The sequence below is a fragment of the Ceratotherium simum genome, chromosome 12 (assembly GCF_057802395.1).
Source record: "Ceratotherium simum simum isolate JZ-2026a chromosome 12, ASM5780239v1, whole genome shotgun sequence".
Taxonomy (NCBI): Eukaryota; Metazoa; Chordata; class Mammalia; order Perissodactyla; family Rhinocerotidae; genus Ceratotherium; species Ceratotherium simum.
The window spans coordinates 35,356,571-35,383,784 of record NC_141911.1 but is presented as its reverse complement, the minus strand read 5'-3'; the positions used below and the strand labels follow the sequence as shown (position 1 = coordinate 35,383,784).

The window sequence follows — 27,214 nt, the reverse complement described above, 5'->3', positions numbered from 1 at the left end:
AAAGCTGGGCTTCTTAACCAAACCGTTAGCCAAGTAGAGAATGTAAAGGAAAAGTTCTTGAAGGAAATTAAAAGTGCTACTCTAGTGAACAGAAAAACGATAAGAAAGTGAAACAGCCTTACTGCTGATATGGAGAAAGTCTTAGCAGTCTGGTTAGAAGATCAAACCAGCCACACATTCCCTCAAACCAAAGCCTAATCCAGAGCAAGGCCCTAACTCTCCTCAATTCCATGAAAGCTGAGAGAGGTGGGGAAGCTGCAGAAGAACAGTCTGAAGCCAACAGAGGTTGGTTCATAAGGAAAGAAATCATCTCTCTAACATAAAGGTACAAGGTGAAGCAGCAAGTGCTGATGTAGAAGATGCAGCAGGTTATCCAGAAGATTTAGCTAAGATAATTAATGAAGGTGGGTACTCTAAACAACAGATTTTCAGTTAGATGAAACAGCTTTATATCGGAAGAAGATGCCATCCAAGTCTTTCATAGCTAGAGAGGAGAAGTCAATGCCTGGCTTCAAAGCTTCAAAGAACACGCTGACTCTCTTGCTAGGGGCTAATGCAGCTGGTGACTTTAAGTTGAAGCCAGTGCTCATTTACCATTCCAAAAATCCTAGGGCCCTGAAGAATTATGCTAAATTTACTCTGCTTGTGCTCTATAAATGGAACAACAAAGCCTGGATGACAGCATACCTGTTTACAAGATGGTTTACTGAATATTTTAAGCCCACTGTTGAGACCTACTGCTAAGAAAAAAAAACATTCTTTCCAAAATATTACTGCTCAATGACCATGTATCTGGTCACCATGAGCTCTGACGGAAACGTGGTTGTTTTAGAGATTAATGCCGTTTTCATGCCCCCCATCACGACATCCATTCTGCAGCCCATGGATCAAGGAGTAATTTCAACTTTCGAGTCTTATTATTTAAGAAATATATTTCATAAGGCTATAGCTGCCATAGATAGTGACTCCTCTGATGGATCTGAGCAAATTAAATGACACCCTTATCACCATTCTAGATGCCATTAAGAACCTTCGTGATTCATCGGAAGAGGTCAAAATATCAACATTAACAGGAGTTTGGAAGAAGTTGATTCCAACCCTCATGGATGACTTTGAGGGGTTCAAGATTTCAGTGGAGGAAGTAACTGCAGATGTGGAAATAGCAAGAGAACTAGAATTAGAAGTGGAGTCTAAAAATGTGACTGAATTGCTGCAATCTCATGATAAAACTTAATGGATGAGGAGTTGCTTCTAATGGATTAGCAAAGAGAGTGGTTTCTTGAGATGAAATCTACTCCTTATGAAGATGCTGTGAAGATTGCTGAAATGACAACAAAGGATTTAGAATACTACATAAACTTAGTTGATAAACCAGTGGCAGGGTTTGAGAGGATCGGCTCTAATTTTGAAAGAAGTTCTACCGTGGGTAAAATGCTATCAAACAGCATCACATGCTACAGAGAAATCGTTTGCGAAAGGAAGAGTCAATTGATGTGGCAAACTTCATTGGTCCTTTATTTTAAAAAATTGCCACAGCCACCCCAACCTTCAGCAATCACCACCCTAATCAGTCAGCAGCCATCAACATCAAGGTAAGACCCTCCACCAGCAAAAAGATTATGACTCGCTGAAGGCTCAGATGATGTTAGCATTTTTTAGCAATAAAGCATTTTTTAATTAAGATATGTACATTTTTTTAGACATATGCTATTGCACACTTAATAGACTACAGTACAGTGTAAACATAACTTTTAAATGTACTGGGAAACCAAAAAATTCATGTGACTTGCTTTATTGCAATATTTGCTTTATTACAGTGGTCTAGAACCAAAACCTGCAATATCTCCAAGGTATGCCTGTATCAAAGTTTTATGGGATGCAGAAAAAATAGTACATAAAAGGAAATTTATAGCTGTAAAAGCCAATATTGGAAAGGAAGATAGAACTCAAATAAAAAACCTAGTTCCCTAAATGAGGAATCTAATAAAAGAGCAAACTAAATCCAAAGCAAGCAGAAGGAAAGAAATAATGAGTATTAGAGTGAAAACCCAATGAAAGAAAAAACAGAAACCCAACTGAGAAAAATCAGTGAAAATTCGGTTCTTTGAAAAGATTGACAAAATTGTCAAACCTTTAGCAAGACTAACCAAGAAAAAAAAGATGATACGAACTACCAAAAATCAGGGATGAATGAGGTAACATCACTACCAACCTTAGAGAAATTAAAATGATTATAAGGCATACTGTGAACAACTTGATACCAACAAATTAGACAATTGAGATTAAATGGACAAATTCCTAGAAAGATACAAGTTACTGAAACTGATGCAAGAAAAAACAGAAAACTTAAACAAACCTTTAACAAGTAAAGAAATTAAATTGGTAATTTAAAATCTTCCCACAAAGAAAATCTCTTATCCAGATGGCTTCTGTGGTAAATCTCACCAAATATTTAAAGAAGAAATAACACCAATCTTGCACAAAGTCTTTCAGAAAATAGAGGAACAGGGAACATTTTGCCACATCTCATTCTATGAGACCAATATTATCCTGATATTAAAGTCAGACAAAGATATCACAAGAAAACTATATACCAATAGTCCTCATGAATATTGATGCAAAAATCCTCAAAAGTAATAATTTCTCAACAAAATATTAACAACAAAAATATATATCAAAAATTTATACCATCCAAGTGTGAGATATATTCAAGGAATGCAAAGTTGGTTTAACATCCAAAAACCAATTAATGTAATATATCATATTTCACTTTTTGTTTCTTGTTTGGTAAACTTTTCCATATTCCAAAATCACAAAGAAATACTTCAGTATTACTTTCTAAAAGTTTATAGTTTTGCCTTTATATTTAAAGCCTTAATATACTTTAATTTTTGTATGTAGTATAAGACAAAGTTCCAATTTCTTTTTTTTTCCATACTGATATCTGTTATGGGTTGACTTGTGTCCCCTAAAAGTCATATGTCAAAATCTTAACTTCCCGGTAACTCTGAATATGACCGGATTTGGAACTAGCGTCATTACATATCTAAGTATTTATGTTAAGATGAGGTCATACCGGAGTAGGGTGGGTCCCTACTCCAATATGACTGGTATCCTCATAAAAAGGGGCAATTTGGACACAAAGACAGACATGCACAGAGGGAGGATGATGTGAAGAGGCATAGGGAGAAGACAGCTATACACAAGCCAACAGGAGGCCTAGAACAGACCTTCCCTCAAAGCCCTCAGATGGAACCAACCCTGCTAAACTCTGATTTCAGGCTTCTAGCCTCCAGAACTGTGAGACAATTAATTTCTGTTGTTTAAGCCACTCAGTTTGTGGTACTTTGTTACGGCAGCCTTACAAAACTGATACAACAACTATTTATCTCAGCACAGATTCCCCACAAATCTGCAATACCAGCTCTATAATAAATGAAGTTTCTTTATATGTCCTGGTCTGGTTCTGGGTTTTCTGTTCACTTCAGTTAGTCTATTTCTCCTAATTTCCCCTAATTACTATAGCTTTATAATAATTCTTGATATATAGTAAAGTAATTCCTCTGAAACCTGTTCTTTTTCTCAGAGAGGGTTTTGGCCATAATTGAACCTTTGCCCTTTACAATCAGTTTGTCATATTCCAACAAAACAAAACAAACCTCTTGGGACTTGGATTGGTTTTTATATTGAATTTATAAATAAATTTGAGGAGAATTAACAACCTGTCAACATGGTACATCTTTTTTTTTTCACTCATTTAGAGTGTCCTTTCTGAACTAGAATTTTCACAGTAAATTAAACACCAAGACTAAAAGCAAACCAAACAATAGTAATTTAGGTATTTTTTAAACCTCATACATATCTGCCCGTTTAGGCAGGGATTTAGATCCAAACACTGCAGGGGTTGGGGAGAGGGAGGGAGGGATATATCCACAGTTGAGAATAATTATTACCAACTACAGCCACCTTGGCTATTTACATTCTTGGCCATATCATTATCAATGTGGAAGATGAAAAGGCAACTGAAAAAAGAACAATATGAAAAAAGCATGTTAGCTTCTGGCATTTCTACTCCGAAAAATAAATAAATAAATTTTGTCTGGTCAGCTCTCTTAAGAAACAGGCTTTTAAATGCCATTTCCTCAGAAAATGGAAACAAAGATATGAACAAAGGTCAAAAAAGTGCAACCCCTTTCAAATCTCTATCAAACCTCTCAACCTTACAGTGTTTCCAAACACTGTAAATTGGAACATAATATGCCATTACAATAATCTAATTGCTATATCATTGGAAACTCAGCCATCTCAAGCTATAGGTCTTGCTACACGTGCATTTAACACTTTTTCATCAGAAACATGAGATTCTTAGTGTTAACTATGTTGTCATCACTTGAGAATTGTAAATTTTCCATTCCAAGGAAAAAGTTAGAAAAAATTAACCTAGTTCATTCACAGATATAAGATCTATGAAGGTTTAAGTTGTATAGATTTACATTTTAGCAATAAATAGGAAAAAATAAGGTTGGTGGAGAAACGAAATCTGAAAATTTCATTTTTCTCCCAGACAATAATATAAAAAGCTATCACTGCTTTTAATTTGTCCATATATCGTCTGGAAAGGAGATAACATACTCATTTTATTTTTCTTTACCTTCTCAAGCAAGTGACTACTCATGTCACCATTATGAAATAGTAGAGAAGATAAAAGCTACATAAGATACACAAAAGCAAATGTGATTCTAACTGGCAACCTCAGGATGATTTATCAATGGAAACCTTCCTTTATTAGATTCATGCCACCTCTCAGCCTTGAAAAGCTTTCTATTTCAACAACCTAAGTTATCAAAGAGGAAGTAACCTCCAAAAGAGTAGGGATATCCTCTGTCTTGTTCACTGACTCTAACAGTGCTAGCACACAAATAGGCACTCAGTAAGTACCTGTTAAATGAATGAATTACTTTTATGATTATTTCTGCAATTTGAATAAATCATACATCCTTCAGCTAAAACAAAATGCTCCACTTCACCAACTTTTATAAATAGACCTATCATTACTGCTCAAAGTATGGTTTTCTTTGTCTCTTATTCAACTAAAAATTCAAGGGTTGTAAGAGGCAATATAATATAGGTCCATAACATGTACATTATATCATAAGAGATAAATGATGAGCAGTCTGAACGCATACATTTTCATATTATTTAAAAATATGAAAGCCTGTTTCTCATTTATATTTCTGAAGCGGTATTTGGAATAACAATGATTTTTTTCTGGTCCAGATAATATTAAATAACACAGACCAATCTCTGGGATGTAGTTAAGACTGTTTTGGTTTTACCCTGATTCCAATTATTCAGAACAAAGAAAATATAACTTAGTTACCTGAAAGACTAATCAGACCCATGTGGGTTTTCTTTCTAAAATACACAGGATATTATCTTCTGTATATAAATCCAACACTTTAGCCAATTTACCAATCCTACATTTAGATCTACATTACTTACAGAAAGCTCTGAGGATTAAAATGGTTAAGTAATAAGGTGGTAGTTACAGTGCTCTAACACAAATAGAAAATGTAGCATTACTGGTCCACCATCAAAATCATGCTGCTAAAAATATCCTATCCCCTTGAAGTAATAGATGGGCAACCAAATACTTAAAAAAGACATGCTGAGTATCTTAAAATGAGTGTGTCAGTTAATTAATTTTGTGATCCCCTGCTACCAACGGAGTACTGTACAATCTGTTATTATTCACTGTCCTATAGATCATCTGTTTTTGGTGCTGGTTTGTTCCAGGAAGAGAGACAGCTGCAACACTATATCCCTGTTCAACCTAAGGACCATCTGACTTTAATTGTAACACACAGCTTGATGTGGCTCTGGCTATGAGAAGCCAAAGTATCGTCTGTGATAATCTGGAAAAGCAGAAACCTGCCAACAGAGGGCTGAAAACAGGGACTTGTGCTGTCTGGCTGCCTGACGGGCTGCAGGAAATATGATTAATGAGTAAGGTATAATGATATCAGGAACCCGATTAGCACCACAAAAAGGTCACAGATCAAAGTAGTATGCATTTCATGAGCTACAATCATTGCATAAAATCTGTGGACTTGAAGAAGTAAACCAAAAAGAGGAGGGGGATAAAACCCTTATGCTAACAGATACATAAAATACCATACCAATAATCTAGTCACTTATAGAAAGTTAACAGGAGACTATAAAATGAATCAATGTGGACTGTACTGTACGAAAGCTTTGTTCATCATAGGTGTATAATAAATATTTTTGAAGGAATGAATGAGTTATTAAATTCTTTCATACAGATACATATAAGTAAAATCAAGTATCTTTCCTAATTATGAGTTAAAATGATCAGAGATGTAAATATTCAACTCTAAACTATGTTTGCATTTAACTTGCAGTGACTTTTTTGATCCAGTTCAGTTAAGAATGTAAGCTTATACAGAACCTAAGCTATGAAGCCATCTGTAAAACTCATAGGAAGAGGAATCACTGAGACAAATGGTTAATAACTTGATAATAAGTTATAATGAATGTGCAGTTAGTATTGTAAAATATTATTTTGTATCTAATTTCAAAGTCATGTCTAAGTTTAGACATGGGCAGACAAAACCAAAATGTGATTGGAAAACAATTTGGTAAGTTGCCACCTTCTTTTCCTTGGTGCCATTGGGAAACCTGTCCCAAAGAGATTTGGCTCCTCTGAGGTGAAGGTAGAGGGAGCAGAGATGAGAGGTACTGTTAATTTACATATTTAAACTTTCTTAATTGTCAAAATATTGTTGAAAAGTTTTAAATATAATTTATTCAAATATTTCTACCTCTTAGACTTCTTTTAAAGCAAAGTAAACACACTAACAAATTTCTTTGTACTTTTAAAAATACTAAATATGACAATGATTAATAGAGAGCTGGTTCCCTTGAGATTTGAAAGTTTAAATCATATTTCAGAAAAAGTGTTTCAATAATAAAATGATCAGAACATGATTTCAATTTCTTTCTTAAAAATATATTCCTCAAGGGCCGGCCCTGGTAGCCTAGTGGTTAAGTTTGGTGCGCTCCGCTTCAGCAGCCTGGGTTCGGTTCCAGGGCGCAGACATACACCATGTGTCTCTCAGTGGCCGTGCTGTGGTGGCAGCCCACATACAAAACAGAGGAAGACTGGCAAAAGATATATATATATATATAATATTCCTCAAGAATAGGGATGAGTTTTTATACTTTCCAAATATTATATAAATATTATTTTATATCTACCTAAGAGTAAAAACATTTTTTAAAAATGGTGATTCAAAAGGAACCATTAAAAAATGAAAAGACAAGCCACAGACTAGGAAAAAATATTTGCAAAACAAATGCTGGATAAAGGATTTTTATGGAGAAATATAAAGATCTCTTACAATTAAATAATAAAAAGACAAACAATACAATTAAAAATAGGCAAAATATTTAAATAGATAATTGACCAAAGAAATATATGAGTAGAAAATAAGCCTGTGAAAAGGCGGTCAACATCATTAGTCTTTAGGTAAATGCAAATTAAAGTCACAATGAGATATCTATTAGAATGGCTAAAATAAATAAGATTGACAATACCAAATCTTGGCAAGAATATGGAAAAACTGGAACTCCATATATTGTTGGTTGGGAATGCAAAATAGTACAGCAAACATATTCTTATCATATGACCCTGCAATTGAACTCCTAGGAATCTACCCAAGAGAAATAAAAAAAGACGTCCACCCTAAACAATATGCAAATATTCACCACAGCCTTGGAAAAACCCCAAATGTCCATAAACTGGTAAATAGATAAATAAAATGTTATATCTATATAATGGAATATTATGCAGTAATAAAAAGAAATTAACTACTAACATATGCAACAATATGGATGAACCTCAAACACATCATGCTACGTAAAAGAAGCCAGGGACAAAAAGACTACATATTGCATGATTCCATTTATATAAAATTTCTAGAAAAAGCAAAACTGTAGAGACAGAATCAATGGTTGCCTGGGACTAGAAGAGGGAGCAGAGACTGACTGCAAACAGGTACAAGGAAATCTTTTGGAGTGATGTAAGTGTTCTAAAGCTGATTGTGGTGATGGTTACACAAGTGTTCAAATTTACTAAAACTCACTGAATTGTTCAATTTTAAAAAGGTGAATTTCATGGTATGTAAATTATACCTCAATAAATGTGTTTTAAAAGGGTAGACAATTACTGAAAGCAAAAAAAAAAAAAAAAATTGCACAATGATTGTACTTTCTGTTGACTTCTATGTGCCCCTGGGGGAAAAAGAATCACACAACCACAAACTGTCACATCTAAAAGTTTGACATCTCCTTCAGTATCTTTCAGAACTAAGCTTTGTCTTGGGCTCTCCTTTTAATTATAGTAACCTAATGAGAATCTAAAAAAAAATGTTTGGGGTAAAAGTCAAATGTAACATGTACCTTAAGATTGTGATAGAATAACGTTAAGTACTATTTTCTGAGTGCCTACTGTAAGCCAGAGAATATTCTAGGTGTTTTACATACATAACTACAATTTTATACTCATAATTTCCATTACAAATGAGGAAACCAAGGCTTAGAAAGGTTAACTTGCCTAAGGTCCCATAACCAGCAATGCAATTTATCCAAGATAGGGAAAACTGGTCTAACTTAAAAGCCTATGTTCTTTCCATCCTCCTGCATTGCTTCCAATATATATAAAATGTGAAATTTCAGTAATAATGAGATTGCAATTAGGACCTGGAAGACAGGATTAAAATACAATTGGTGGTATATAAGGTAAGAAATGCCACCTAGAAAACTAAAATGCAAATAATTTTCCTTGTTTAAGTAAAAATTAAAAACATAATGCAATTTAGATTTCATTTTTTATGTGGAGTATGATAAAGACACTACTTTTAAATGCTGAGAATAAAGCTCCCTGATTCCAGCTTATGACATTTAAAGGCAAAACGGAAAAGTCATATTACTTTTTCATAAAATAATACAGAACCCATATAACAGGACACTAAAGAGTATACTAGTGAGGAGTCTAGACAGTTGTGCGTAAGCACGATGATTACTGTGCTTTTAAGTTTTTAAGTTTTCATATTCTAAATATTACATGAAGATTTCCTTCAAAAGACAGATACAAGATATAATTTGAAGATCTTATTTCTATTACCAAAATGTGTAATAGACTTCTGACCAGGAACACAAAATTATGTCTTTTCTTGGTACAAGAAACCCATGTTTGAAAAAGAATAGAATTACAGTTTCACTTATAACTTTCATTTGTAATTTTGAATTATCATGTACATATGAAAGTAACCTAAATTCTGCATAAGAGACTAAAAGAAACCATTATACCTTTTAAGTCAATAACATCTTATAAAGTATATATGGAGATTCATAACTATTCATGACATTTTATGAACTATTCATGAACTATTATGTCACTTTCAGTTATCCCTATCAACTACAGCTTTGTCCAGAAGAGCAAGGGTTAGTGATTATACCAACACATGAAAGATACTTTGAGAAAAGGCTCATGACAGACAGAGTAGATGATTACTATCTTACCAATCTGTTTATGCGAACAAATTCTTCTGAGGTTTTGGCCCAAGGAGGAAGTTCAACATCAGACACTGTTGTCCCGTCGTCCATCACTCCAAGATTATAATTATTGAAATTGACAAACATCTCAGGGAGATAATAAAATTCAGGGATCAACTCCTATATAAAAATAAAAGACAATGCCATATTATAAATTGTAACATACTGACTAGAAATTCATAAAAGGGCCTGATCATTTCCTATTGTGCAGAAGTAGAACGAAATAAACATAGGGAATTTTTTTTCTCTTTTCATATCATAGCCCTATCACAAAGTTTCTATTAAGGTAGACAGATCCCATCCAACCAAATTTAAATAACATCTACTGGTTGGTTATATGGACAAGTCTCATAACCTCAAAAATCTTAAATACCAACATTCGAGTAATATTTAAGGTTTGACAAAATATAAACAGAGATTAACATGCTGCAACAATAACAGCTTAAATGAGATTCTTTTTTATGAGATATATGCTATTTTTGCCAGAAAAAAATAAAATCTTTTTAAGCATTAAAATGACACTGCCTTGGTCCCTTCATCAACCAGAAAGATATTCATTATTGTTTAGCCATGGGTTAACAGTATCTTTTGCTCACATTTCAAAACATTCAAGTTTAGTTTTAAGATATTACCTCTGACAAAAGATTGAAATTTATAATTAGTCTAGAAAATGACCTCTATAAGAAACTGAGTAAATTAAATACGACTTTAATAAGGACATTTAAAATACACTTTACTAGGATATTTAGTAAGCAGAAAAATGCAGCAGGTTAGGTTTTTGTGTACAATAAGCCCCATGTTAACTATTTCAGAGGTCCTGTAGATCAGACTTGAAATCCAGTCTTGACATGGGTCAGCGACTCAGTGGTCTTTCAGATACCCCCTCAGGGCCAGCTATGGCAGGCCCAGCTTTCCAAACAGTTGAGTAAAATAGGGAGGTCATCAGATTTTGGACAAGGTCAGTATGAACTCACTAGAGCAAAGAAAAAAGATCCAGCAAGAATTAAGCTATTATCACCTCCATCATCCATGTGAAACGTTGCTTGACTTTGAATTGTATATCCTTTGTTTACAATCACAATAATTAACTAAGCAGGGTAGAAATGAGCTGGTCCTCCAAATGCCTGACAACCACCTGATCATAAGATTTGAAAAACATTTAAATTGAACAATTTTTTTTTTAAAAAAGGAAGAACCCTGTTAAAAGTTCAACCACAAATGAAATGACACAGTGATCACACAAAAATTTTAAGATTCTCATCTCCAAAAATGATGCATGTAAGTCTAACTGACAAGAGGAGGAAAGACATGAGTGCTATTTTACGCAAAAAAGGTATATCCAATTTGTTTGGGCTAACATTTATTGCATGAGATGAGTCAGGGACAAAAATACACTCTTAATAAACCTTATCACATTTAGTCTTCACAACAACTTTACAAGGTAAGGTATCATGGCCATTTAAAAAATGAACTAAGGTTCAAAGAAGTTAAGTAATTTGCCCAAGGTTACACGGCTGATTTATGATAAATTTGGAAATTAGATCAGGACTTGTCTAACTCTAAAGCCTGTGTCCTTAATCATCAAATAAGCATGAGTTCTATTTATATAGTAAATACAGTGCTAAACATTTTAAATATGTTTCTCATGTATATTCTAAGTGATTTTTTTTTTTTTGGTGAGGAAGATCAGCCCTGAGCCAACATCTGCCAATCCTCCTCTTTTTGCTGAGGAAGACCAGCCCTGAGCCAACATCCGTGCTCATCCTCCTCCACTTCATGTGGGACTCCGCCACAGCATGGCCCAACAAGCGGAGTGTCAGCGGGCGCCCGGGATCCCAACCCGGGCCACCAGCAGCAGAGCGCGCACGCCTAACCACCATGCCACAGGGCCGGGCCTCTAAGTGACTTTTTTAAAAAAGTAAACAAAGTTTTCATTCTTTCGTGATAAGAAAACAACTGGTTCTGAAAAAAATATATATACTATATATGTAATATGTAAATACATATGAAATGTTTATTTAATAAAACTAATCAAACAGAATTTTAAAAATATGCTATAATTATTATTTACCCAAATATGAAGATAAGTCACTTTATGACTATCTATTATTAATTTGCTGAAGTGTCCATTCAGTAAATTCCAACTTTGAGAAATTTTACCAAAATGTCTTATTTTCACTCCGTATTACTTGTGCTAATGAAGAGGAATGTTACTATTCCCAAGCCTTGTTCTATAATAGGAAGGAAGACCATACCTCCCTTGTGTATTCAAAATCACAAGCAGCATTTTGGCTTAATTAAATACTAATTCTTTTAATTTCAATAATACCCACCCACCCCAAGGCTCTCATGATAAGATGTTGTTCTCCTTTTGCCTGTTATACTCACTATGCTTCCGTGTAATAATTCTCCTAAGATTCAAAACAAGTATAATGACTGAATTTTAGAGGCTAAGTTTCTCCTAAGTTTTAAAACTCGGGAGATCAGCCATTTCTATCATAAATCAGAGATACATATCACATAGCAAAGATATACACAAAAAATACTCTTTCTCGAGACCACGTCTAGAGAGCTGAAATGGAACAAGTGACCTTTCATAGCACTGGTCATAAAAATAAAGTCTTTAATCTCTCTTATGTAGCACCAAAATTCTTATGATTCTGTACGTTTTTCTCTATCTTCTACATCTATCATTTTACTCAAGTTGCTCAACAAACTGACACAAATATATTTGCTCAAAACAGAAATGCTCTCCACTGGTTCTTTTACAAGTTCTAAATTCAATTAACAGAAATATATTTTGTTCTTGGCCCAATTTATTTAAACATATAAATTTATTTTGTTACTTTAATATTGACAGCTTACCCCAAATATAAATTCACTTAATTTAACTAGAAATTAAATGGAGTAAAAATACACATAAAATAAACAAGAAATTTTTAATAAAAGATATGAAGAAAGCGATTTTAAACTTTTAAGTTTTACTAGACCGTGTTCAACTTTCAGTTATATAATTTCTATAGAACATGCTGGGAAGGAGCTAATAACTTATCAATTTCCATAATTAGCAAAGATCTTATTTGTGATTTCCTACTAAAGATAGACATCCTTTGTATTATGGACATTATAAAAATATTTCAAAATTAAAATTTTAAACTTTGTTAATTAAAAATTAAGCTTAGTATTTCACTTGAAATTTATCGAGATACGAATTTGCGTTTTGCTCTCTTTACTTTTTACCTCCTATCCCATAACCCTCCAATTTCAAGAGTAGTCAGACATTTCCAGAACATTTGCAGGGTCCAGAGCAGAGGCTTCTCAAAGATATCCTCTTTTTCTGTCTCTTGTGAAAGTCTAAGCAGACAGAGGAGATTATATAAGACATCTAGGAGAAGCAATGTTAAAAGTTAGTGTTTTTAAAGAGAGAGAAACCAGGGAAGAGAGAGAGAGATTTTTTTCCCCCCAAGATTAGGTAAGCAAGTTTCTCAAAATCTGTGTTAGCTTTCTTGAAGTCTGAGGGGAAGGAGAGGAGATGAAGAGGTTAGGCTGGAACCCAGGGGATGGCGAGTGATGATCAGGGTCACTACTTCCCCATATAGTACCTCTGTAGGAACTAGAAAAACGCAATCCTTCTGGGCTAATACAGGCCCAAGGGAATTCAATTTGTAAGTGTAGTACAAGCTGGATTTCAGCTCCAGTCTTTCCTTCAGTCAAGCCCCCCCTCCCCCCAAAGAGAACAATCTGCCCTACTCTACACGGTGGCCTCATCATGGTGCACTTAGGGAAGTTAGTTCCTTGGCACCAGGGCTTTGGGCATCAGCAAACATTTCTTCACCAAAGCTTGGTAAAATCAGCAGAGCTGCCTGCTTCCAAAAGACAACGCGTCTTAGACAATGAGGATATTACTAATGAACAAGATGGACTGAAGATGTGAGGACCAATTTTCTAGGTACCACATAGGCGTGGATCTCATTCAAGCCTTGGTAAAAGGAGGACTCTGCCCTAATCCTCTAATGACTGTAAATGAATTTCTCTCTAGCCTAATATGAAGATTTGATTTCAAATTGGGACTTTTCTTATATACTTGAGTTTGTGGTTATGAATTTATATATATTTCAACGATAAAAAGTTACCAATATGTTCAATGATAATTATTTCTAGGAAACAAAATGGAAGGAGAATTCATTATAGGCAGAAATAGAAATACAATGTAAATGTTACTTTTATAAAAAGAATAAAACTTTTAAGAAATTCCTCTTATTTAATTGATTATTTGATTTATGCCTTAGGTAGACATGAAGGGTGATGTAACACATTATCATAAAAAACATTTATTTAGTTTTTACTTGCAGAGAATTCTGTTAGGGTCTGGGACATGGAGACACGAGTGTTTTTCCCCCTACAGATCACAGATCTAAATTGCTAAATAAGAGTGAAAGGATACATTTATTAGAAGAAAATTGGTTATACGAACAAATAGCAGTCTAGAAATTCAAGAGAAAATGATGTCTAAAAGGTGGGGTGGTCAGAGAAAGCTTTTGGGAAAAGAATATAATACATTGTTTTTCCCTAATACAACACTCATCAAACTGTATTATAACTGTCTGCTTCTATCTCCCTCTAAATTGAAGACTCCATGAGATTGAAGACTTTACTTATCTTGTTCACCACGATACTTCCAAAGCCTAAACACAGTGTGTGATACATATTAGGCATTCAGTAAAAATCTGTTGAATGAATGATTAAAAAATGGTATTTAAACTCAAAGATAAATAAGCAGAGGGGAAAGTCAAGAAGAGTCCTGATAAGGGGAATATCTTAAGAAGAGGAACAGAGATGGAAACGTGCATATCATTTGTTTCCAGTGATCAATGAAAAACTATTTAATTGGCGTACACGGGGTGGGAGATAAAGTTAGAGACGTAGGTAGGGTCAAAGTGTGGAAAGCTATGGTGGCCAGGCTACAAAGTTTACCTTTTTTGCCACAAGAAAAAAATTTTTTCCGGGCCGGCCCTGTGGCTTAGCGGTTAAGTGCATGTGCTCAGCTGCTGGTGGCCCGGGTTCAATCCTGGGCACGCACCGACGCACCGCTTCTCCGGCCATGCTGAGGCCGCGTCCCACATACAGCAACTAGAAGGATGTGCAGCTATGACATACAACTATCTACTGGGGCTTTGGGGGAAAACATAAATAAATAAAATTATAAAAAAAAAAAAAGAAAAAAGAAAAAAATTTTTTCCCTTAGGGAATTTTAAAAATGAACATGAATTTAAAATAGGACAAATGTTTCATGAAATTAACACTGAAGGGAAAGATTATGAAGAATCTACATATAGTCTAAAGGACATCATCAAATGAGCCCAATTAAATTAAGTATAAGAATGAACATATATACTTAAAACATATTACAACCTCATTATAAGGAAATCTGCATAAATAAATCAGTTGATGGGAGTTGAATATCCTGTTAATATAAAATAAACATGCTGAACTCAACTGAGGTACACCACTATGTGACAAAAGAAATAAATAAGTACATATATTCCCTAAATTTTACTATGGGTGATAGTGACATTCAAGTTACACAGTAGAATTCCATCTTAATCCTAAAAGCATCTTTCTAAGAACCATTACTTGGTTCTTAGAATATCAAATATTACAGTTCAAAATTATCTCCTTTGACAGATGAAATTTAGTAACAGAGCCAAAGATTATGTCTTTCTAGTACTTCTAATGTACATTTACAAAGTGAAGTATGTTTTATATTCATCAGAACAGAACATTCAGCACTGGATAAAAAACACATGTTCAGCAATTCTTTAAAACATCAGTGGAAAATGATAAGTAAACAACACTGACAGAAGACAGAGATATTTACAATTCACATTTTCTTCTGAATTGCTGACAATAATTTTAATCTCTATCACTTAATTAGGCAGATGGGTTTTAGAGACAGGTACATGGTCAAAATGTAGTGTATCATCTCCTAAAATAAAAACCTGAAAGGTTCAACCAGAGGTTATACCATAGTTCAGGATAAGCGCATTGCTTTGATCACAAATCCCAAGGCTTTCATGGCATAATGACAAGGATTGGTTGTGACCACACATATGCTTTAGTTTTCTTTATTAAGGTATGATCCCCACTGATATGAATGGCTTCTGCAGTGAAGCTGTATGACTCTCCTTCTAATAATCACCAAGTCTATCCATTGAACTAAAAGCATCACTTTGATAATACCTGGGCAACCATGCCAGATACTAATCTATTAACCCAAAGAAACAAGATAATCAAAATCGAAATAAATATAAAAATGCTACTTCAGGGCTAAGTTTATATTTTATTTTATACTACTAAGATATGAAATCCTGAAAACTCAAATATAAGCACGATAGGAAGGTAACTAATTTAATGTATAGGGGGCGGAGTCAAGATGGCGGCGTAGGCAGACTCTGAACTCACCTCCTCCCGTGGACACAGCCAATTTACAACTACTCGTGGAAAAATTACCCCTGAGACAGAACTGAAAACTGGATAAGAGGAACTCCTGCAACAACGGACAATCCAACTGGGGTAGAAGAGGCAGAGACTCCCTTCTGGAGAGGAAAAACGCTACCTTCACAAGCCGCCAGCGTCACGGCCGCCGGGAGCAGCTCACAGGTACGCAGCCTCCCTGGAGGCGCGGGGCCCTGAGCCGGGGAGCGCCCCCGCTGTGGGCATTTTGTGGACCCAGCACAATTGAGACCAGCAGCATAATATCTGAGTTTGCTGCTACTAAAGCATTGCGTAGCACCCCCCGTAGACCCGGATCACAAAGTAACTAAAACTGGCTCTTAAAGGGCCCGCGCACAAACTCACCCGTTCCAGAAAGCATCCTAAAATCACCAGAAAGAAAGGTGCACAGTGCTTCGGTGACAAGAGACTCACCTAATAGGCCCTGAGTGCATCTCGGTGAGGGGTGAGACCTCTCCAGGGACTGGGACATTGGCGGCGGCCATTGTTGTGGCCTGGTGTGAGCGTGCTGACACAGACGCCATTGGAGTTCTCCCTGAGACCTGCTAGCCCAGGGTCTGGTCCACCCGCTAGAGCACCGATTTAATCCAGCTCAGCCAGGGCAGGCAGCCCACCCTAGAGACTGGCCCCACCCAACAACAAGCCCTCAGGCAACGTGTGGGCCTGCATAGATTGGTGACTGGATTCTCTGCAGCCTGGCAACTGAGCTGACTTGAGCTGGGCAGGGTGTGCACAAGGAGCGGGTGGAGAGTGTGGGGCGGTGGCAGAGTGTGTGGGGCTCCCGCCGTGGAGAGACTGGGTCCACTTGGGGAGGTCGGGGCACTCACACGGGGCAGGACTGTGTTGACTGTGTGTGTGGACCTGTGGGCGGCAGGGCTTCTCAGCCACAGAAGACTTGTACTTCTCAAAGACCCACATAGGAGGTTTGCTCCACCTTCCAAAACCTGAAACAATTGGGTGCTCCTGTGCCTGAGGCCAGCCCCACCCAGCTGCAATCCTCAGAGAACTGACAAAGAGACCTAATAGGCTAGAGGCTTACAGCAATTGTAAGGCCCTGAGCCTAACAACCTGCCACGCTGGGGGCCTACTCACTTAAAAGAAATACTGCAACACAAATGTGGTATTAGAACTTGCAGCCAACTGTGCTGGGGCTCCCCACAGCTGATAAAGAGACTGAAGGGCCCACAACAACTACAAGCAGCTGAGCATTACAACAGCTGGCCAGGAGCATAACTCAGCCTCCCTGGGCGCCTACAGGGAGAGCAAACAGGCCACAGCAGAAGGATACACGTAGCCCACATAGGGGTCACCCCTGGAACATTGAGAACTGAGGAAGCACACTGGAAGCCTCCTAAGCCATCACTTAGATAAGGTCACCTATCCAAGAGCAGGAGCCGTAGCTGACCTACCTAATACGTAGACACAAGCACAGGGAAAGAGGCAAAATGAAGAGGCAAAAGAATACATTCCAAGTAAGGGAACAGGACAAAACCCCAGAAAAGGAACTTAGTGAAACAGAAATGAGCAACCTACCCGACAGAGAGTTCAAACTAAGAGTGTTAAGGATGCTCACTGATCTGGGGAGACGAATAGATGGACTCAGTGAGAATGTCAACAAAGAAATGGAAGATATAAAAAAGAACCAATCAGAAATGAAGAATACAATACTGGAAATGAAAAACTCATTAGAGGGACTCAAAAGCAGAGTAGAGGATACAGAAGAACGGATCAGTGAGCTGGAAGAAAGACTAGAAGAAATTACCCAAGGTGAACAGGTAAAAGAGAAAAGAATTAAAAAGAGTGAGGACAGTCTAAGGGACCTCTGGGACAACAACAAGCGCACTAACATCCGTGTTATAGGTGTCCCGGAAGGAGAAGAGCGAGACAAGGGAGCAGAGAATCTATTTCAAGAAATAATAGATGAAAACTTCCCTAACCTAAGGAAGGAAACAGACATCCAGGTACAGGAGGCACAGAGAGCCCCAAACAAGATAAACCCAAAGAGGCCCACACCAAGACACATCATAATCAAAATGTCCAGAATTAAAGATAAAGAGAGAATCCTAAAAGCCGCAAGAGAATGTCAAGTTACATACAAAGGAAACCCCATAAGGCTATCAGCTGACTTCTCAGCAGAAACCTTACAGGCTAGAAGAGAATGGCATGATATATTTAAAGTGCTAAAAGGAAAAAACTTACAGCCAAGAATACTCTACCCAGCAAGGTTATCGTTCAAAATGGAAGGAGAGATCAAAATTTTCCCAGATAAGCAAAAATTAAAGGAGTTTGTCACCAAGAAACAAGTGTTACAAGAAATGTTAAAGGGACTGATTTAAGGGGAAAAGAGAAGACCACAAATAGGAAAAATTATCTATTTCCACGATTAGAACGTAATGGATACAAATGCACAAAAAAGAGGTTGGATATGATATCAAAAACATAAAAGGAGGGAGGAGGGTAGTTAAAGAGTACAGCTTTCAGATAGAGGTCAAACTAAAGTGACCATCAATTCTGTATAGAAGAAGTAAGGAACAGAGAAGGACTACTAAAACACTGAGGAAAAAAAAAAAAAAAAAAAGTTAAAAAATGGCAGTAAGTACATACTTATCAATAGCTACTTTAAACGTCAATGGACTAAATGCTCCAATTAAAAGGCATAGGGTGGCTGACTGGATAAAAAAACAAGACCCATATATATGCTGCATACAAGAGACACACTTCAGACCTAAAGACACTCACAAACTGAAAGTGAAGGGATGGAAAAAGATACTCCACGCAAATGGCAATGAAAAGAAAGCTGGGGTAGCAGTACTCATATCAGACAAAATAGACTTTAAAACAAAAACTGTAAAACGAGACAAAGAAGGGCATTACATAATGATCAAGGGAACAATCCAACAAGAGGATATAACACTTGTAAATATCTACGCACCCAATGTAGGTGCACCTAAATATATAAAGCAATTATTAACAGACATAAAAACAGAAATAGACAGTAACACAATAATAGTAGGGGACTTTAACCCTCCACTTACACCAACGGATAGATCATCCAAACAGAAGATCAATAAGGAAACATTGGCCTTAAACGACACACTAGAACAGATGGACCTAGTAGATATATACAGAGCATTCCATCCAAAAACCGAAGAATACACGTTCTTTTCAAATGCACATGGAACGTTCTCCAGGATTGATCACATATTAGGCCACAAAACAAGTCTCCATAAATTTAAGAAGATTGAAATAATACCAAGCATCTTTTCTGACCACAACGGTATGAAACTAGAAATCAACTATAGGAAGAAAATCAGAAAAGCCACAAATACATGGAGATTAAACAAAATGCTACTGAACAACGACTGGGTTAATGAAGAAATCAAAGAAGAAATCAAAAAATACCTGGAGACAAATGAAAATGAAAATACGACATGCCAGAATTTATGGGATACATAAGCGGTTCTAAGAGGGAAGTTTATAGCAATACAGGCCTATCTCAACAAACAAGAAAAATCTCAAATAAACAATCTAACAATGCACCTAAAGGAACTGGAAAAAGAAGAACAAACAAAGCCCAAAATCAGTAGAAGAAGGGAAATAATAAAAATCAGAGCAGAAATAAATGAAATAGAGACCAAAAAAATAGAAAAATTAATAAAACCAAGAGCTGGTTCTTTGAAAAGATCAACAAAATAGACAAACCTTTAGCTAGACTCACCAAGAAAAAAAAAGAAGGCACAAATAAGTAAAATCAGAAATGAAAGAGGAGTGGTTACAACAGACACCTCAGAAATACAAAAGATTATAAGAGAATACTATGAAAAACTATATGCCAACCAATTCGACAATCTGGAAGAAATGGATAAATTCTTAGAATCATACAACCTTCCAAAACTGGATCAAGAAGAAGTAGAGAATTTGAATAGACCAATCACCAGTAAGGAGATCGAAACAGTAATCACAAACCTCCCCAAAAATAAAAGTCCAGGACCAGACGGCTTCCCTGGTGAATTCTACCAAACATTCAAAGAAGACTTAATACCTATCCTTCTCAAACTCTTCCAAAAATTGAGGAGGGAAGCTCCTAACTCATTCTACGAAGCTGACATTACCCTGATACCAAAACCAGACAAGGACAACACAAAAAGAAAACTGCAGGCCAATATCACTGATGAACATCGATGCAAAAATCCTCAACAAAATACTAGCAAATCGCATACAACAATACATTAAAAAGATTATACACCATGATCAAGTGGGATTTATTCCAGGTATGCAGGGATGGTTTAACATTCGCAAATCAATCAACGTAATACACCACATTAATAAAATGAAGAACAAAAATCACATGATCATCTCAATAGATGCAGAGAAAGCATTTGACAAGATCCAGCATCCATTTATGATAAAAACTCTGAATAAAATGGGTATAGAAGGAAAGTACCTCAACATAATAAAGACAATATATGAGAAACCCACAGCTAATATCATCCTCAATGGTGAAAAACTGAAAGCTATCCCTCTAAGAACAGGAACCAGACAAGGATGCCCACTGTCACCACTCCTATTTAACATAGTATTGGAAGTCCTAGCCAGAGCAATCAGGCAAGAGAAAGAAATAAAAGGGATCCAAATTGGAAAGGAAGAAGTGAAACTGTCACTATTTGCAGATGACATGATTTTATATATAGAAAACCCTAAAGAATCCACCAGAAAACATTTTAGAAGTAATAAACGAATATGGGAAAGTTGCAGGATACAAAATCAACATACAAAAATCAGTTGCATTTCTGTACACTAACAACGAAGTAGCAGAAAGAGAAATTCAGAATACCATCCCATTTACAATTGCAACAAAAAGAATAAAATACCTAGGAATAAACTTAACCAAAGAGGTGAAAGATCTGTACACGGAAAACTATAAAACATTTCTGAAAGAAATTGAAGAAGACACAAAGAAATGGAAAGATATTCCGTGCTCTTGGATTGGAAGAATTAACATAGTTAAGATGTCCATACTTCCTAAAGCCATCTATAGATTCAATGCAATCCCTATCAAAGTTCCAACAACATTTTTCACAGAAATAGAACAAAGAATCCTAAAATTTATATGGAACAACAAAAGACCCGAATAGCTAAAGGAATCCTGAGAAAAAGAACAAAGCTGGAGGTATCACACTCCCTGATTTCAAAATATACTACAAAGCTATAGTAACCAAAACAGCATGGTACTGGCACAAAAACAGACACACAGATCAATGGAATAGAATCGAAAGCCCAGAAATAAACCCACACATCTATGGACAGCTAATCTTTGACAAAGGAGCCAAGAACATACAATGGGGAAAAGAAAGTCTCTTCAACAAATGGTGTTGGGAAAACTGGATAGCCATATGCAAAAAAATGAAAGTAGACCCTTACCTTACACCATACACAAAAATTAACTCCAAATGGATTAAAGACTTGAATGTAAGACCTGAAACTGTGAAACTTCTAGAAGAAAACATAGGCAGTACGCTCTTCGACATCAGTCTTAGCAACATCTTTTCAAACACCACATCTGACCGGGCAAGAGAAACAATAGAAAAAATAAACAAATGGGACTATATCAAACTAAAAAGCTTCTGCACAGCAAAGGAAACTATCAACAAAACGAAAAGACAACCTAACAATTGGGAGAAGATATTCACAAACCATACATCTGATAAGGGCTTAATCTCCAAAATATATAAAGAACTCATGCATCTCAACAACAAAAAAAACTACCAACCCAATTAAAAAATGGGCAAAAGACCTGAACAGACATTTCTCCAAAGAAGATATACAGATGGCCAACAGACACATGAAAAGATGTTCAAAATCACTAACTATCAGGGAAATGCAAATCAAAACTACAATGAGATATCACCTCACGCCCGTCAGAATGGCTATAATTAACAAGACAGGAAACAACATGTGTTGGAGAGGTTGTGGAGAGAAGGGAACTCTCATACACTGCTGGTGGGAGTGCAAACTGGTGCAGCCACTATGGAAAACAGTATGGAGATTCCTCAAAAATCAACGATAGAACTACCATATGATCCAGCTATTCCACTGTTGGGTATTTATCCAAAGAACTTGAAAACACCAATTTGCAAAGGTACATGCACCCCTGTGTTCATTGCAGCCTTATTCACGATAGCCAAGACTTGGAAGCAACCTAAGTGCCCATCAAGGGACGAATGGATAAAAAGCTGTGGTATATATATACAATGGAATACTACTCAGCCATAAGAAACGATGAAATCCAGCCATTTGTGACAAAATGGATAGACATTGAGAGGATGATGCAAAGTGAAATAAGTCAGAGGGAGAAGGTCAAATACCGTATGATTTCCTTCATTAAGTAGTAGATAATAACAACAATAAACAAACACATAGGGACAGAGATTGGATTGGTGGTTACCAGAGGGGAAGGGGGGAGGGAGGAGGGTGAAAGGGATAATTGGGTACATGTGTGTGGTGATGGGTTGTAATTAGTATTTTGGTGGTGAACATGATGTAATCTATGCAGAAATAGAAGTACAATGATGTACACCTGAAATTTTTACAATGTTATAAACCAATGTTACTGCAATAAACAAAAAATTAAAAAAAAAAAAAAATAATTTAATGTATACTGCTTTGGGGACATGGATAGTAAAAAAGATGTGAAACTGAAATTTTAGCCTTTCTCCACTGGAAAAATGATATATTTTACAAAAAAAATCTATAAAGGTTTCTTAATGAACAAAAAGAGCTGATAAACAATAGATCAGGAAAAAAATAATGTACATGTTCTGATACATTTTAACATTCAAGTTTTTATTTTGTTAGCCCATAAATAAAAAAATTTAAAAAATACTGATTAGAGTTGAATTGAACATATAATTCATTTTAAATGGACTGCATACCTGAAAGTTTTCAAACTGATGTTTAAATTTAGTTTCTCTTTATTTAGTAGATAAAATGCTATTTTTTCCTTTAGTAAAAGAAACGTAATAGCAATTTTTTAAATTAAAGAAGAAAAAAAAATCTATAATCCTTCTAGACAGATCCAATAAATATGGTGCGGTTTTAGATATTATAAAACTGTCATTTCAAATGCATTAAAAGGAAGAAAAATCATGGATTACAAACCAATAGATAATAGATAATCTATTTCAATCTAATATAGTGGAGAGAATAATTGGGTTTGAGTCTTATCTACTCAACTTACTGGTCACACATCCTTAAATTAATTTAATTTTTCTGACCCTTACCTCAATTGTCATTTCTCAAACAAAGAGTTGTTGTGAGGCTAATATGAGATAATACAGAATTCTATATGCACATAAGATCTTATTATTATTATTATCAGTAATGTGACCCCTGATAAAAATCCCACATTACAGACTCAACTTGCTTGATTCTTAAAGCTAACATGTCATTCACTGAATCATGCCCATTCATAAAAGCATTTAAAATAATTCTAAGGGCATTTAACAAAATTTATTTGTAAAAATAAATACGTCCACAAAAATATTTGATACTTAATAATTCCTACTAAACAACTATCACATTTAATACAAATTTATTGTTTTTTTATTACCAATGACAGTACAGCTTAACATGCCTCACTTTATGATGAATACTCTCAATATTTTACAGTTCTCTCCTGCTTTCAACACATTTTTTCACTTCCATATTTGGACTGGACATCCTCACCAAGGCTTTTGCTGTTTCAGGACCCTATCTTCAAGGAAATTGTAATTTGGGAAGAGATAATGGACATTAATAATGCAAACAGGTAAGCTATAACTGCAAGAAGACGCGACATAAATAAAATGCCCATCTTAAATCCTTTCTGGAGCAAGTTGTAAAATGCATACATATATACATATGTATTGCTATGAGTATGGCAGAGAACAGTTAATATCAGTGTAGGAACACATTAATGAACAGTCTACATTTTTTTTTTTTTGATGAGGAAGATTAGCCCTGAGCTAATATCTGTTGCCAATCCTCCTCTTTTTGCTGAGGAAGGTTGGCCTGGACTAACGTTCATGCCCATTTCCCTCTATTTTATATGTGGTACACCTGTCACAGCATGGCTTGATAAGCGGTGCATAGGTCCGTGCCTGGGATCCAAATCTGCGAACCCCAGTCTCCGAAGCAGAATGTGTGAACTCAACCCCTACCCCACTGGGCCGGCACCTAGTCTACATTTTTAATTGAACAAAAATGTCAGAAGATCACCAGTCAAAAAACAAATCATAGCTGACATGTGTACATTTTTCTACTTTAGGAAGACAAAAGCATTTTGTAAGTGCCTTAAAAGATTTTTTTTCTGCCCAGTATATAAATAGCATAAGAAGAAAAGTGTTCAGAGAAGTCAAGATGGCGGCGTAGGCAGACTCTGAACTCACCTCCTCCTGTGGACACAGCCAATTTACAACTACTCGTGGAAAAATTACCCGAGACAGAACTGAAAACTGGATAAGAGGAACTCTTGCAACAAAGGACAATCCTAATTGAGGTGAAAGAGGCAGAAACTCCCTTCCAGAGAGAAAAAACGCCGCCTTCACAAGCGGCCAGCTTCACGGCCGCCGTGGAGCAGCCCAAAGGTACGCAGCCTCCCTGGAGGCGGGGGTCCCTGAGCTGGGGAGCGCCCCCGCTGTAGGCATCTTGTGGACCCAGCACAATAGAGACGAGTGGTATAATATCTGACTTGGCCTGCTACTAAAACATTGGGGAGTACCCCCAGAAAAGCTGGTTCACAAAGAAATCAAAACCGGCTCTTAAAGGGCCCGCGTGCAAACTCACCCAGTTCAGAAAGGATCCTAAAATCACCAGAAAGAAAGGTGCATAATGCTTTGGTGAAAAGAGACTCACCTGATAGGCCCTGAGTGCGTCTCGGTGAGAGGTGAGACCTCTCCAGGGACTGGGACACTGGCGGCGGCCATTGTTGTGGCCTGGTGTGGGCGTGCTGTCACAGACGCCATTGGAGTTCTCCCTGGTGCCTGCTAGCCCAGGGCCTGCCCCACCCACTAGAGCACCAATTTAATGCAGCTCAGCCAGGGCAGGCAGCCCACCCTAGAGACTGGCCCCACCCAACAACAAGCCCTCAGGCAACTTGTGGGCCTGCATAGATTGGTGACTGGATTCTCTGCAGCCTGGCAACTGAGCCGACTTCAGTGGGGCAGGGCGTGCACAAGGAATGGGTGGAGAGTGTGGGGCAGTGGCGGAGTGTGTGGGGCTCCCGCCGTGGAGAGACTGGGTCCACTTCGGGAGGTCGGGGCACACACACAGGGCAGGACTGTGTTGACTGTGTGTGTGGACCTGCGGGCAGCAGGGCTTGTCAGCTGCAGAAGACTTGTGCTTCTCAAAGACCCACATAGGGGGTTTGCCCCACCTTCCAAAGCTTGAAACAACTGGGTGCTCCCGTGCCTGAGGTCAGCCCCACCCAGCTGCAATCCTCAGAGAGCTGACAAGAGACCTAAAGGCTGGAGGCTTACAGCAATTGCAAGCCCCTGAGCCTAACAACCTGCCACGCTGGGGGCCTACTCACTTAAAAGAAATACTGCAACACAAATGTGGTATTAGAACTTGCAGCCAACTGAGCTGGGGCTCCCCACACCTGATAAAGAGACTGAAGGGCCCACAACAACTACAAACTGCTGAGCATTACAACAGCTGACCAGGAGCATAACTCGGCCTACCTGGGCATATACAGGGAGAACAAACAGGCCACAACAGAAGGACACACATAGCCCACATAGGGGTCACCCCTGGAACATTGAGAACTGAGGGAAGCACACTGCAGGCCTCCTAAGGCATTGTATAAGGTCATCTATCCAAGAGCAGGAGACGTAGCTGATCTACCTAATACGTAGACACAAGCACAGGGAAAGAGGCAAAATGAGGAGGCAAAAGAATACATTCCAAGTAAGGGAACAGGACAAAACTCCAGAAAAGGAACTAAGTGAAACAGAAATGAGCAACCTACCTGACAGGGAGTTCAAACTAAGAGTGTTAAGGATGCTCACTGATCTGGGGAGAAGAATAGATGAACTCTGAGAATGTCAACAAAGAAATGGAAGATATAAAAAAGAACCAATCAGAAATGAAGAATACAATACTGGAAATGAAAAATTCACTAGAGGGACTCAAAAGCAGAGTAGAGGATACAGAAGAACGGATCTGCCAGCTGGACGAAAGACTAGAAGAAATTACCCAAGGTGAACAGGTAAAAGAGAAAAGAATTAAAAAGAGTGAGGACAGTCTAAGAGACCTCTGGGACAACATCAAGCGCGCTAACATCCATGTTATAGGTGTCCCGGAAGGAGAAGAGTGAGACAAAGGGGCAGAGAATCTATTTCAAGAAATAATAGATGAAACCTTCCCTAACCGAAGGAAGAAAGCAGACATCCAGGTACAGGAAGCACAGAGGACCCCAAACAAGATAAACCCACAGAGACCCACACCAAGACACATCATAATCAAAATGTCCAGAATTAAAGATAAAGAGAGAATCCTAAAAGCTGCAAGAGAAAGGCAAGTTACATACAAAGGAAACCCCATAAGGCTATCAGCTGACTTCTCAGCAGAAACCTTACAGGCTAGAAGAGAGTGGCAAGATATATTTAAAGTGTTAAAAGGAAAAAAATTACAGCCAAGAATACTCTACCCAGCAAGATTATCATTCAAAATGGAAGGAGAGATCAAAAATTTCCCAGACAAGCAATAATTAAAGGACTTTGTCACCAAGAAACCAGTGCTACAAGAAATGTTAAAGGGCCTGTTTTAAGGGGAAAAGAGACGACCACAAATAGGAAAAATTATCTATTTCCATGATAAGAGGGCAATGGATACAAATGCACAAAAAAGAGGTTATATATGATATCAAAAACATAAAATGAGGGAGGAGGGGAGTTAAAGAGTGGAGCTTTCAGACAGAGGTCAAACTAAAGAGACCATCAATTCTGTATAGAAGGAGAAAGGAACAGAGAAGGACTACTAAAACACTGAGAAAAAAAGTTTAAAAATGGCAGTAAGTACACACTTA

General features: G+C 37.0%; 1 protein-coding gene and 1 long non-coding RNA gene across 7 annotated transcripts in view; one reads left to right on the top strand and one right to left on the bottom strand.

Moving 5' to 3' along the window:
- The window catches only part of LRBA (LPS responsive beige-like anchor protein), a 718,950-nt gene that overhangs the window by 140,231 nt on the left and 551,505 nt on the right, over window positions 1-27,214 (bottom strand). For all 6 annotated transcript variants that reach the window (XM_087437546.1, XM_087437548.1, XM_087437549.1 and 3 more), the window contains exon 47: window positions 9,604-9,756. In XM_087437546.1, coding sequence (XP_087293672.1) covers window positions 9,604-9,756 — 153 coding nt within the window. The remainder of the gene's footprint in view (window positions 1-9,603; window positions 9,757-27,214) is intronic.
- Window positions 16,209-25,282, top strand: LOC147915825 (uncharacterized). The gene is made up of 3 exons (XR_015553807.1): window positions 16,209-16,296; window positions 23,818-23,956; window positions 24,505-25,282. It is a non-coding gene; the product is annotated as an uncharacterized LOC147915825 (long non-coding RNA).